Source organism: Callithrix jacchus, chromosome 8 (genome assembly GCF_049354715.1).
Source record: "Callithrix jacchus isolate 240 chromosome 8, calJac240_pri, whole genome shotgun sequence".
Taxonomy (NCBI): domain Eukaryota; kingdom Metazoa; phylum Chordata; class Mammalia; order Primates; family Cebidae; genus Callithrix; species Callithrix jacchus.
This window is the reverse complement of record NC_133509.1, coordinates 135,476,525-135,490,024: the sequence shown is the minus strand read 5'-3', so window position 1 is coordinate 135,490,024 and position 13,500 is coordinate 135,476,525. Positions and strand designations below refer to the sequence as shown.

Genomic DNA, 13,500 nt, shown 5'->3' with positions numbered 1-13,500 from the left:
CTCAAATGACCGGGAGATCCCCACCCTGAGCTGCTGCCTCCCATTTTGTCTTGACTGTGGCTGCACCTGCAGGCACTCCCTCTGTCCATTGTTACCCAATCATGTCCCTGGGGCCTGAGAAGGAGCACAGACAGGATTTTGCTTGGCACTACACAGCTCCAGTCAGCTGCGGGTTCTTCTTCTTGCCTCCTTTTTTTCTGGGTTTTCTCTCTTTCCCTGCTCTCAGTGCCTTTTCTCAGCACTGACACTGCCTGAAGGGAGCAACCTACTCCCCAATGAGAGCACGTGGAAACTGCAAAGCATACAGCACACAGCATACAAGGATGGCGGTGACGGCAGCGCAGCAGTGGGCACTTAATGCCCTGAACTGTACACTTTAAAAGTGGTTAAAATGGTAAATTGTATGTTTTGCATGTTTTTTCCACAATTATAAAATATATATACAAAGTACTCATTGGCAACATCTTCTAATCTGCCATGTATTTGGAAATGATATAAGCATGTGTGAACCATGAGCCCATAGGTCCCGAAGGAGGACAGGAGCGAAGCACACAGGCTTTGTGAGCTGTTTCCACCATGCAAGACCCTCCCTGGCTGCCAGTGCTCCTCCCCGGGTTCCCACGCTGGCAGCTGCTGGGCTGGCTGGGATGGAAGACCCTCATGCAGCTGGCACCCTCAGGAATGCCCCTTGCCTGCTTCTAAGGAGGCTCCAGCCTGACTTGGGCCTGAGATGCCTTTGGGAGGAGAGAGCACCTTTTCCAGGGCAGGACTGGGCCAGCCTGGCTCTACCTGGGCAGGTCGGCGGGATGCTTTAGACTGGGAGGAGAGGCGGGGGCACGCTGGTCCTCCTGAAGCCACCTTCCCTTCCTGAGAGCTCCCTGGGGAGAAGGCAAGCCCTGGAAGCCACCGACTGGGGGCCGGGGCAGGGCAGGGGCGGGGAAAGGGATAGCTTGGCCAGGCGGCACCCTTGGGAGCCAGGGTTTCCTTATCTGTAAATTGTAACTCTGAGAGGGCAGGAACTGGGTTTCCCTCGCTGCTGTACCCGCCTGGGGTCTACAGTAGCGCTGGTTGGTACACAGCAGGCGTCTAATAAATGTTGAAGGATTGAATAGACGGACGATGAAAAGGTTGGGCAGGTGGTTACTGACAGCCTCTGGGCTTCAGGGGCCCGTTCACTGCCTCACTCACCGTGGTGCCCATGCATTAGTTCCCTCATTTATTCATTCCTCCGCACGCTCTACAGCACTCATTCATTCATGCACTCTGCCATTCATGCACGCGCAAGTTCATTCATTCCCTGCCCCGCCACCGTTCCTCGCCCGGCCCCCGCGCACGCTGCACCCCCGCACCCCTGTCCGGCCCCGCGCCCACCACGTGCGTCCCGGCCCGGCGCTGCGGGGGGGAAGCGCGGGCTCAGCCGCGGCTGCGCGGGGCCGGGTCTGGCTGGGAGCCGGGCTGGGGGCGGGGGGCGGGCGCTCCCAGCGGGAAGCCGGGCGGGGTGGGGGAGCCCCGGCCGCGCCGGCTCCCGGCGCGCTTCGCCTCGGAGGGGAGGGGAGGGGAGGGGAGGGGGCGGCGGCGGCGGCGGCGGGACCGGAGCGCGGCGGCTGCGGCGAGGGCCGCGGCTACCCCGGGACCATGTGGACAGGCGGTCGCCGGCCCGGCCGGCTGCGCCGAGCGGTGAGTACCTGCGGGCCGGGAGGGCAGGGCACGGGCGCGGGCGCGGAGGCGGGGCGGGCGCCACCCACGCCTGGGGCGGTCCCTGCTCGGCGCGGGAGGTGGCCGCGCCCCCGCCATGGCGGCTTTACTGGCCCGGGAGGAGCCGGGCGGGTCCCCTAGGGAGGGGGTACCCTCTGGTGGGGCGGGGATGCCTGGCCTCTGCGCGCCGCCGGGAGCGCCCGGGTCCAATCGCGGGGTCCTTGCGCCCCCACACGCGCGCCCCTTCATCGGGAGGAAGGGAGGGACGGGGACCCAGGGCGCGGCCGGAGGACAGGGGACCCGGCACTGTCCGGGATGGGTGGCGAGGGTACGGGCAGGCCCGGTCCCGCCTGCGTCAGGGGGCAGGGCCAGCCCCAGCTCGGGAGGCCGGAGAAAGGCCCGGCAGCCGGAAGGAGGCTGGACCCAGGGCCGCCTCCTTGAGCATTTGCAGCGCGTGGGCGCGCACGAGCCTCGGACACCGCCGTCCCATTCAGTACCTCGCGGCAGGTACTGTCATCCTGCCCATTTACAGGCGAGGAAACAGGCCAGGGCCTCGCCTAGGGCGGCCCAGCCGGCGCGCTCACGCTCCCTGAGCCCCAGCACGTTGGATGGGAATTTCTGCCCCAGCGTTTCCGCTTCCTGCTTGGTTTGGAGGTGTTTCCTTCCTCGTCTGTGCCCCACCCATCCCCAGTGTGGTTTCTTCAGGGCAGGAACAGCGTGGGCGACGCGCTGGAGTCTCCTGAGCCGGCAGAATGGGAGCAGAGTGGGCACCCGCGAGCGGGGCCGGATGGGTGCGGAGCACTGCACTTGCAGAGTGCGCATGGCCGAGGGCGGCCGCCAATGCAGCCTGGGGGTCCAGCCCTGGGGGCATGGGGTGGGCGGGGTCTCCATGGCCAGGCTCCGTCTGAGGCCCCAGTGTCCTGGCTCTCTGGAGGCCATGGACAGTTCCTCTGCCTTCTCTGGGCCCCAGTTCCTCTGCCTGCCAGGAACAGCAGAGACCCCCACTACTCCTAGGGCCAGGCTCCCACCAGTAATGTGGGCGAAAGCCCCTAACGAGCTGCGGTGTGTAGCCCTGCCAGGCTGGTCTTGGTCCTGCCAGCTGGGGCAACTGGCCGTTGGGGGTGGCTCTGCCTGGTATCTGTGACACGCAGGGCGGGGAGGCGGCGGCAAGGGCCTTGGCAGCATCCTGCAAACCCTTAATTTTCGCGACTCTCACTATAATCAGGGCGGCTTGGAAAAGCAAGCATGGTGGCAGATGCGGCTCTGCCGGGGCGCAGCATGCGGGCCCGGGGCGATGGGCGGCTGCGCTGCCGCGGAGGGCCCTACCCAGCTTTTGTCTCATATTTATAGATTCCTAGGCTCGGCGTTCTGCTTGCCGTCAAAACCTGGAGCTGTTAGCACCTGGGAGCTGAGTGGGGAGGGGAGGGCTCCCTGGAACCTCCTCCTGGAGGACGAGATTTCCTTGGGCTGGGGTGGGGTGGAGGACATCTGTCAGAGCCCAGGGCCAGGGAGAGGAAGTGAGTCGGAAGCATTCTGGATGATCTTCCATCCACTCTCCCAAGACTTGGGCACAGGGTCTGGCCCACATAGCTGCCATTTATGGAACGCCTGCTATGTGCTGGGCCCTGGATCAGCATTGCCACGCATCATCTCCACGGCAACACTTTGAAGGCGCTTCCCTACTCCTGTAGGAGCTTCCTGGTGTTGAAGAGCGAATGGATGGATAGTTGGATGGATGGATGGTTGGATGGATGGATGGGAATGGCCACAGCCCATGAGTCCATGGCTATTGGAGACAGTCTGCAAATCATTTCCCAGGGTCCCAGGAGGTGGGGCCCAAGGACTGCGAAGTTGCTGAACAGATGAGGGGGTAAAGGCATGTTACAGGAGCCTGGCCCAAGGCCTGAAGGTGACGGGGAGAGTGTAGAGGGTTTAAGTCTCAAGACTTAGAGAGGCTGTGTCCTGCTGACGTGTGGTGGCCAAGGGCAAGGCCGTGGGGGAGGGGAGGCGGGACTTCTCTCCTCAAGGGAGGTAAGGATCCCCAGGAAAGATCAGAGGGTGACCCTGGGACATGCCATGTTGGTCTGGAATCACCCTGCAGGGTTCTCCCCTGGCTCCCCCTCCTGTTGCAGAGCTGGTCCCTAGCCTGGTGGAGAGGCCTAGATGGAGGACTGCAGCCCTGGGTTCTAGTTCCTCCTCTGCTGATGACTCACTGTCTCCTCTCTAGGGCTCTGTATCAGAAGCTTCTCTGTTTCAGAAGCTCGGTATCAGCAAGGCCCATTACGGTCAAGGGAGTGACTTCTGTGGCCTGAGAGCAGGTACCAGATTGTAGCCTGTGGTGGGAGAAGCTGGCCAGAGGTTTCTCTATTGCTTTAATCATTATAGGAATGAATGAATGAGTGGATGAATTCTACACTCACCTAACATGCTCTCCCTAAGCACCCACTCTTCACTGCTCATAGGGGTCACTTAGGTGAATCTGCCACTGACCTTCCCCTCCATGAGTCCACAGTCTGCTGGGAGAAATGGACCCTGGCCAGTGCCGCAGGAGTCAGGAGCTGCTGGGGTCTTCTCTGCAGAAGTGGCCCCTGCCTCAGTAGGCCATAAGTCTGGAGGACAATACAGCAGCCTCTGGGGTCTGCCTGGGGAGGACCAGCCAGGGCCCAGCTCTGAGCCAAGCAGGAGAATTGCAGTCACTAGTTGAATCAGCAAGACCTGAACCCAAGTCAGGTGTGAAGATGGGTCAGGCTTGGGCTTTGCCTGGGGAAGGCAGACATGGAAACCGGGTCATCCCACAGCGAGTGCATGCTGGGCTTAAGAGGCACGCTGAAGGGGACGTTGGGCGGATAATGCTGGATGGAAGGGAAGCACTAGAGGACAGAGCAGTGGATGGATGGGTATAAACCTAGAGGGATAGGCCAGGCATGGTGGCTCCCACCTGTAATCCCAGCACTTTGGAAGGCCGAGGTGAGCGGATCACCTGAGTTCAGAAGTCTGAGACTAGCCTGACCAATATGGTGAAACCACTTCTCTACGAAAAATACAAAACACATTAGCTGGGCGTGGTGCCGTGCACCTGCAGTCCCAGCTACTTGGGAGGGTGAGACAGGAGAATTGCTTGAACCCAGGAGGCAGAGATGAGGTGGCAGTGACCCGAGATCATGCCACTGCACTCTGGCCCCTGGGCGACAGAGTAAGACTCCGTCTCAAAAAAAAAAAAAAAAAAAAAGCTAGAGGAATAGATGGATATGAGGAGAGGCTGATGACCGATGGATGTAAGTAGCAAGATAGTGATGGATGGGTGGACGGATGGAAAAGTTGATGTGGATAAAGGACTGGATTTATAGACAAAATATCAATGGATGTTTGATACATGGGTGGAGGGAGGGAGACTTCTGATACACAAGACAAGATTGATAGATGAATGGATGGAAGGATCTTTGGATGGATGGATGGATGGATGGATGGATGAAGGGATGGATACAGGCAGTGCCGGGATGCTGGGATGGGTGGGTAACGGGATGGATACATAACTGGATGCAGGCAGTGCTGGGATGCTGGGATGGGTGGGTAACGGGATGGATACATAACTGGATGCAGGCAGTGCTGGGATGCTGGGATGGGTGGGTGAATACTTGAGTACATGTCTGTAAATGGTGGATGGAGAAATAAATGAACACTGGAAGAGTACATGCATAGGTGATGAGTGTGTATTGATGGATGCCTGGATGGCGGCCTGGGAAGGCGGATCAGTGCACAAATGGATACAAATCAATGGATAGTTGCATGGGTAGGAGACACAGTAACAGAAGTATGGACAGACACAGGGAGAGATGGGCAGGTGGACGGGCAGAGACAGGAGTGAGAGGGCCAGTGGACAGGCGAGTCCCTGTCATTGGGCGAGGGACTCAGAAATAGAGGGATGTGTTGGTGTGCGGATGGCACCTGTAAATGGGTCACGGGTGGATGGTGGAGGATGATCCCAGGTACCGGTGTCTTGCTCACAGATCCCACATCCCTCTGCTTCAGAGACAGTATACTAGGCGGGCCACAGGGCCAGGAGGGGGCTGATCAGACACAGAGACCTAACCCTACCTTGAGTGTTCAGTGGGAGAAAAGCCAGTCCAAACTAACAGCCTCACAGCCATTTGGCCTTTCCAGTCCCACGCTGCCCTGGAAGACATGCTCAGGAAATGAGGGAGCAGCAGTGAGGCCCCTTCTAACAGTCGGCGGCCAGCCGGGGTCCCGCAGCGGCGTCCTTGCCCAAGGGGGCTCCCTGGAAGGTCCGGATATGAGTGAATGTGTACATGTCCTATCTGAGGAAGGGGAGCTGGTGCAGAATTCCTGTGCTGACAGCACAGCCTGTGCATGGTGCAGGGGAAGGTGAGACCATGGCTGCCCCTCGGGACTCTCAGGCCAGCGTGGAAAACCCACTGGACAGCGGGGCAGATAGGAGCACACGTGTGCAGATTTCCAGAGCCTGAGTGTCCTCATCTGCAAAAGGGGCAAAATAATACAAACGTCTGTGCTGGGACAAGGAGAGGGTTAGTGAAGGTGACTGCACCCCAAATGGCCTACACTGCAGCCCCTGGCACCATGGGGGTTACCTGAGGCCCCTCGGAGCCCAGTTTCCTCCTCTGTGAAGCAGGCCTGCGGTAAGAATGACGCCAGCTGATGCCCGGCGTGCCTGCTCACACGGCAGGGTCCTCCTGAGCTCCTGTGGCCTGGTCTTCCTGCTCCAGTCCCAGCAGGCAGTGGGCAGCCTTGTGCCCCTTCTCTCGGAGCTGGCAGGGGCCGGCTTTCCAACCACGGGGGCAGTGTGTGCCAGGCAGCAGGAGGGGCTTGGGCGTCCTAGAGAGGAAGCAGGGGTGAATGCCTGACCTTTGGGGTTCCGTCCTGTGCCTGCCATGCCCAAACCATGTGACCTCCAAGGAGTCACTGCACCTTTCTGGGACTCTGCTCCTTTTAGCAGAAAATAGAGCCTCTGGCCGTCCTGCCGGACAGGGGCAGGTAGGGATTTGGGTGATGACACATGCCCAGCACGGAGCTTGGCACATGGGAGGGGCTTGGGAAGCAGGATTGAGTGAGATGAGTCAAGAGGCAGGGGCTGCAGTGCCAGGAGCCAGAAGCGCCTTCAGGAGGGGCCATCAGGCTGCTGGTAAGTGAGCAGGCCCAAGCCACGAGTCCTCAGCAGCTGGCAGCATCCTCAGAGCCCAGGGCCCAGGCACCTGAGAGCCAGCAGGTTGTTAAGACACTGGAAACTTGTCTGATGCGGCCTAAACTCTGGAAGCAGCTCAGAGGACTGATTGGCCAGGGCCCCCAGCGCACTCCTGTGACCACGCACGCTAGTGAAATGGACAGATTAGAGCCCCGGTGCTAATGAGTCCTGGAGTTCCTCACTGAAGCCACTTCTCAGCATGGCTGTGGGCTGAGTACTACCTCATGCCCACCTGACAGATGAGGAGGGGATGTGGCTGCCCACGGGCCTGTGGAGTGTCGAGAAGGGATTTGAACTTGGATCTGCCAGCCTCCAAGTCTCTTTCCCGCAGGCGATAGGGCAGGAGCTGGACGGCTGCTGCTGGGGAAGGGCTGTCTAGGCATAGAGGGGTGATTTGTCAGGGACTGCCGGGTGGGAGGAGGACACCATGGCCTCCCAAGAGCCTGAGACCCCTCCCCTGTATTCCCATCCTGTGTCCAGTCAGAGTAGGCCCACACCAGGCTGGGGATGTTTGTGAACTAACATCCTGAACCGGCTATGCCATTCATTCAGTCAGTCATTCAAGAACTACATATTGAGCACCTACTATGTGCCAGGCCCTATGCAGAGAGCTGGGATAGAGTGGAACTTACATTCTAGTGGGGGAGACACACATAGATAATAAGTAATTGCAAACACATTCGTAACAGTTGGGGCCAGGGCTGAAAGGGGCTGTCACAGGGGTACTTGATTTAATCCGAGGGGCAGAGGGGGACAGGCTGTGAAAATGAGACCCTGAAGGTTAGCTGGGAATTAGATGATGGGAAGGAAGGGAAGGGAGAGAGTGACAGTGTTTCTGGCAGAGGGAAAGCAAGTGCAAAGGCCCTGAGGTCAGGTAGTGCTTAGCACGTTCGGGAACCCGAGAGACGTTCCTTGGCAGTGGGGAGCACGGGGTGGGAGGGTCGCAGGAAGAGAAGACACCAGCAACTGCCAGGGCCTTGCAGTGTGTATGAAGGTGTGACATTGTCTAGTTTCCTGGCCTATGGTCTTATTTATTTTTTATTTATGTATGAATTTTTTTTTTTTTTTGAGACAGTGTCTTGCCCTGTTGGCCAGGCTGGAATACAGTGGTGCCATCTCGGCTCACTGCAACCTCTGCCTCCAGGGTTCAAGTGATTCTTCTGCTTCAGCCTCCCAAGGAGCTAGGACCACAGGCAGGTGCCACCACACCCTGCTAATTTTTGTATTTTTAGTAGAGACGGGGCTTCATCATGTTGATCAGGCTAGTCTCAAACTGCTGACCTCAGGTGATCTGTCCTCAAGTTGCTGGGATTATAGGCGTGAACCACCATGCCCAGCCTGGTCTACGGTTTTAAAAGGTCCTACTGGCCGTGTTTGTGGGATGCGATGGGCTGGATTAGCATGGAGTCAGGAGCCGCAGGGAGGGATGATCACAGGTATCCATGGTGGCATCTGGTACCAGCAAAGTGATGGTGAGAACGCGGGGACGTACCCAGGCCTGAGAAAGACTGAACCGCCAGGGGTTGGTGGTCAGGGGTGGGGACAGGGAAGAGGGGAGGAAAGAGTCGAAGCAGCCCCCCTTCCTGTCTTGGGTGGCTGAGGCCATGGTAAGGTCATGCACTTGTTTTGCAGACTCTGGTGCCTTGGGCATCCAGAGAGGTGTCCGGCTGAGCCCGGAAAAGCAGGGGTCCCCTGCACCTGAGGGAGGCATCCAGACAGGGCCAGGTGTGCAGCCATGACATGCACATGCCCTGGTCTGGCCTCAGCCTCGCTCCAAGCAGCTCCAGAGGCCATGCTGGGGATGGTGGTAATGCCCTCCAGCTGACCAGCCAAGGGGCTGCCACTTGCCACCCCTAGCGAGGCTTCCTTTCACTCTAGTGCCCACAAAGCTGCTCCTAGGAAGGATCTCTGCAGAGGGCACACTGGGCATGCGTTTTTCCCTTCACACAGAGAATGGAGGGTCCAGGCCTGGTTCTGGCCCTTCTCTGAGTTTATCTGCCCCACCCCACTCCCACAGTCCAGGCTTCCCTGTGCCAACTCTTGTTCACAGCGTTGGCACCTGCTTTTTCTCATGCTGTCTACTGTGTATCACTGGAGGATTCCACATAGCTGCTACCAACAGAGATGAAATAACCCTAGCTTAAAGAAGGCAAGGGGTTATTTTTCTTTCAAGTTAAAGAAGTACCAGGGGCAAGCCAGGAGCAGTGGCTCATGCCTGGAATCCCAGCACTTTGGGAGGCTGAGGGTGTGCAGATCACCTGAGGTCAGGGTTTCGAGACTAGCCTGACCAACATGGTGAAACCCTGTCTCTACTACAAATACAAAAATTAGTTGGGCAAGGTGGCACGCGCCTGTAGTTTCAGCTACTTTGGAGGCTGAGGCAGGAGAATCACTTGAACCTGGGAGGCAGAAGTTGCAGTGAGCCATGATCATGCCACTACACTCCAGCCTAGGCAACAAGAGGGAAATCTGTCTCAAAAAAAAAAAAGGAGGTACCAGAGACAAATGATGCAGGGCTGGTGTGATGATTCAGTGGTCATCAGAGATCGGGATTCCTTTTGTCCTTCTGCTCCTCCATCTTTTATGTATGGCTTCTGCCACAAGTTTTTCTCATGGTGCAAAATGGCTGCCATAGCTCCAGCTGTCACTTCCATGTTCTAGAGAGGAAGCAGGAGGATAGGGAGCTGAAAAAGGACACAGGCCGGCTGTCTGGTCTCTTTTGCAGAGCTCTGCCACAAGTCACACCCAACTTCTGTTTATAGTTCATTGGCCACCCGATGGCCTGGCTGTATATGAACCTGGGAAAGGTGGTCTTTTAGCTGACTATCCTGTATCCCACAAGAAAACAAAGGCTCTGTAATAAGGATGCATGGGAGGACAGTGGGCCGCCCATGGTCTCTGCCACCCGCTTCTGTTTGGTAGTTTGCAGTTCCTGGTTGCCCTGCTTTGGGCCCAGCGCTCACACTGTCATGGTGGCCATCGTGGCCATCCATCCACTGCCTGCACTCTGTGCCCCGCACCCTGCACCACACCTGGCAGAAGAGATGTGACAGCAGGAGAGGGGAGGCCCAGCCCAGGGCCCTGTGCACCACGGGAGCTCACTCAGGGCAGGCTGACTCCCCAGGCAGAACCCAGGACACGACCTTCCCCTCTCTAGCACTTTCCAAGCCCTGGAGCTCAGCTCCCATTTAGTGATAATCAATTTGGGGTGGGAGCCATGAGGCCCTGCCACTGGATCAATGGGCATGCGGGCAACTGGTTGGTTGCCCTGGCCTGTGAGGACGGGAGGCACAGTCCCCAAGAGGGCACAGGGATCCCGGTCCCACGGGAGGAGAGGAGTGGGTCACGGCTTCCTTGGGGAGCACGGACCTTGGACTGACTCAGAAGGATGCTCTCGGGGGCCAGCTCCCAGGCCCGGGGCCCCAACCCTGCCTGTCCCAGGCAGGACGGCTATGGCTCCCTCCTGGAGCCCAGGGCAGAGGCTCCCATCAAGGAAGTGCACAGACAGGACTTTCGAAGCCACACGCCAAGCTCCAGGCCGGGTCGGAACCCCGAGGGCAAAGCATCTCACCCCAGCTGGGCAGCTCGGCCCAGCCAGGAGACGGTCCGGGTGTCACCCGCCCGACCGTCCTCCCCGGAGTCCCTGAACACAGGCAGCAGGGCTCTCACAGGCTCCCTCGCACGCCTGGGCCGCCGGCGGGAGGCCAGACTGCCCTTCTCCAGGTTCCTGGATGAGGTCACTGTGCGGGTTCTGGACCCTGGGACCCTGGACGCCTTCAGGGTGCCCAGAGGCCGCAGCCCAGAGCCCTCTGCAGTCGATGGAGGCCCAGGCCTGGCCCAGGAGGCCCTTGAAGGAGCAGTAGCCCCAGGGGAGAAGGACCCAGCCCTGAGCCCCCAGCTTTCTTTGGAGGCAGCCGCTGAGGCTACAGGCAGAGTCGGGCCAGGCCAGGCTGTGGAAACCAGAGGGCCTTGCTTGGGCAGTGGCAAGCATGGAGGCCGAGCTGCCTCCCCTTGGAGGCCTCCAGGTCGGGTGAGTCTCAACCCCAGAGGTCTCTTCCCTCCCCACATGCTCTTTCCCCACAGGTCCTGGCTGACCTGCTCTGAGTTCCCTCCTCACACCCTTTTATAATATCTGTTACAGGAAAGACATTAAGCGCCAAAGGAATGAATCTCTAAGGTGAAAGTTCTGGCTTTGGGGCAGGCAGGCTGTTTCTGTCTAGGATGCACGAGTGAGCAGTAGTGACGGCAGTAGGAATGATCCCTTCCCGCCGCGGCAGAGCCTTGGTGGTTCACCTCGGGCTTTCCTGTGGCTGTCCTTTTACATGTTTGAACCTGAGACCGCCCCACAAGAGGCAGGCTGTCCCACAGGCTGTCGGGCAGGTCGGGGAGCCTTCATAGATGCCCCCATCATATAGAGTTGGAAATTGAGGTTGTGAGGGGCTACCACTTGCCCCGGGTGACACAGGGAGTCCGGGCTTGGGCTGAGAGCTCGTTCTTCGCACCCCATCCACACGCGCACTCTGGCGTCAGGCGGACGGGCAGGCGGACGGGCAAAGATGTAGTGAGATTTCCTTGGCTGTGCCGGAGACAGAGCTGTGCAGAGTTGAGCAGGGGGACCTCACCCAGGGGCTGGCACTCATACCTTGGTGCTAACCTTCCATGTCCTGCACCATCTGTGTCCCCTGGGCCAGGGAGGGTCCTCCTGGGCTGCCCGGGACATGGCTGGTGCCCCAGATCTACCTTCTCCCGGCACAGGACGGAGGTGGAGGCCATGGGCTGGTTTTGTATGATGCCAACCCATAGCCTCCCAGGAAGCTTTTCCTGCCGGGAGAGGGTCTGTTCTGAAGACAAATCCCGGTGAGCGGGCGGCGGATACTCGCTGAGCATTGACTTGTGTTCTCTGCTTCTGACCCCAGCCTGGGCACAACCCCGGGAGAATGGTGACATTGTCATGTCCCCAGTGCATGGAGAAGGGAGGCAGAGGAGCTGGGTTGGATCCAGGCAGTTTGCCCTCCACCTCTGTGCATGCTGCTGGCCCTCAGGTGGCCTTCTCTGACCAGGGATGGCCAGCCACAGTCCAGTTGGTGGGACGTTCTGGTGATTTGAAGCCTTGCCAGCCCTTTCCCTGTAGGGCTGCGTGGCCAGCTGGGGCAGGGCGGCTCTGGGAAGTGCATCTCAAGGGTCAGTGGTTTTCTGTGAGACTCTGGACAGGTCAACCATCCTCATTGTGCCTCAAGTTTCCCCAGCAGTGAAAGTCAGTCATTACCACAGGCACCTAAGCATTGTGTCCCCGCCTGCTCCTTCAGAGGGTGCTGAGCTGGGAGCCCCGCTTCTCTGCTGCTCTGGGCTCCACTTACCACGCAGAAGACTCTGCCCTGGGGACTGCTGGGCCCCAGGGGAGTCCTGGCGCCACCCAGGCCCCAGAGAATTCCACAGGGCTCCTCGAACATATCTCTTGGGACCACCGAGCTGCACAGGGCCTCGGGGCGTGTTGGGACCCAACAGTGTGTTCAGGGCGAGGCTGCACCCTGGGGCCTGGCCAGGTGGCCCTACCTTGGAGCCCAGCTTGATTCCTTGGAGTGGGAGGTGGGCAGCAGCTCTGGCAGGAGGGGCTGGATCATGCCTAGCCTTGGAGTCCCCTGTCTCCAGGCCAAACTCCTGCTGCCCCCCACCTTCCCCCACCAGCCCCCACAGGATCGTATCTCATGGTGGGCACCAACTCTGAGCCCCACAGCTCCAACCTCAAATCAAGCACAGCAAGGCTGTGGCAGTGACTCTAGGGTCAGGCTCACTCTATGGACCAGGCACTGAGGGGCCAGCAGAGGCCTGGTTGTGCCCTGGCTCAAGTCACACTCCCCCAGTGTCTCCATGGGGACATTAGAGATACCTGGGGAAGGACCCTGGCACAAGGTAGAGATTCGGCCCCTGGGATGATGGTGGTGATAAAGATGGTGATGCCAGCCCTCCACAGGAGTTGTCTGTCGATCTGATACCCACTGTGTGCCTCTACCTCCTCCTCCCTCCCCGGCCTGGACAAGCCTGTGTCCCCCAGAATGCTTTCTGGAGAGGGTAGCCCCCGGCTGCCAGTTGCCCACTCACAAGCCCTTTCTTGAGAGACAATGCCTGGGGCTCCGATGTGAACCATTTCTGGGAGGAAGCTGCCACCCAGGAGGGCCCTGGGTTTCAGGTCTGTCCTGTGCTGTCCTGCCTGGCTACGTGGCCATAGGTGGGTCCCTGGTCCTCCTCTTCATTGCTCAGCAAATAAGAGGTTACTCTAGAAGGTCTCTGGGACCTCCAGTTATCACAGACTTGGGACTGAGCCTCAATTATACTATAGTGTGAATGACTCAATCCAGTCTTTATCTGAGAACAAAAGTCAAGAAGGAGCAGGAGGCACAGGGGCCAGGGGCATGGCCCTGGGTGGGGTCGTGACAGTCCCCCCAATGCCAGTCTCCAAGGCTGCAGTTGGATCCTGTCCGAGAGGCTTTCCAGCTGAGTGACCTTGAATAAGTCACTCTGCCCCCCCTCCCCTGGCGTCAGCCTCCGGATGATAAGGAAAGCTCAGATGTGGTTGGTGCCTCTCATGA

General features: G+C 59.0%; 1 protein-coding gene across 6 annotated transcripts in view; it reads left to right on the top strand.

Annotated features, from left to right (window-relative positions):
- The first annotated feature begins 1,483 nt into the window (after positions 1–1,483).
- The window catches only part of BEGAIN (brain enriched guanylate kinase associated), a 50,057-nt gene continuing 38,040 nt past the window's right edge, over positions 1,484–13,500 (top strand). For all 6 annotated transcript variants that reach the window (XM_054240357.2, XM_035261479.3, XM_035261478.3 and 3 more), the window contains exon 1: positions 1,484–1,677. In XM_054240357.2, the coding sequence (XP_054096332.1) occupies positions 1,636–1,677 (42 nt within the window). In that variant the 5' untranslated portion in view covers positions 1,484–1,635. The remainder of the gene's footprint in view (positions 1,678–13,500) is intronic.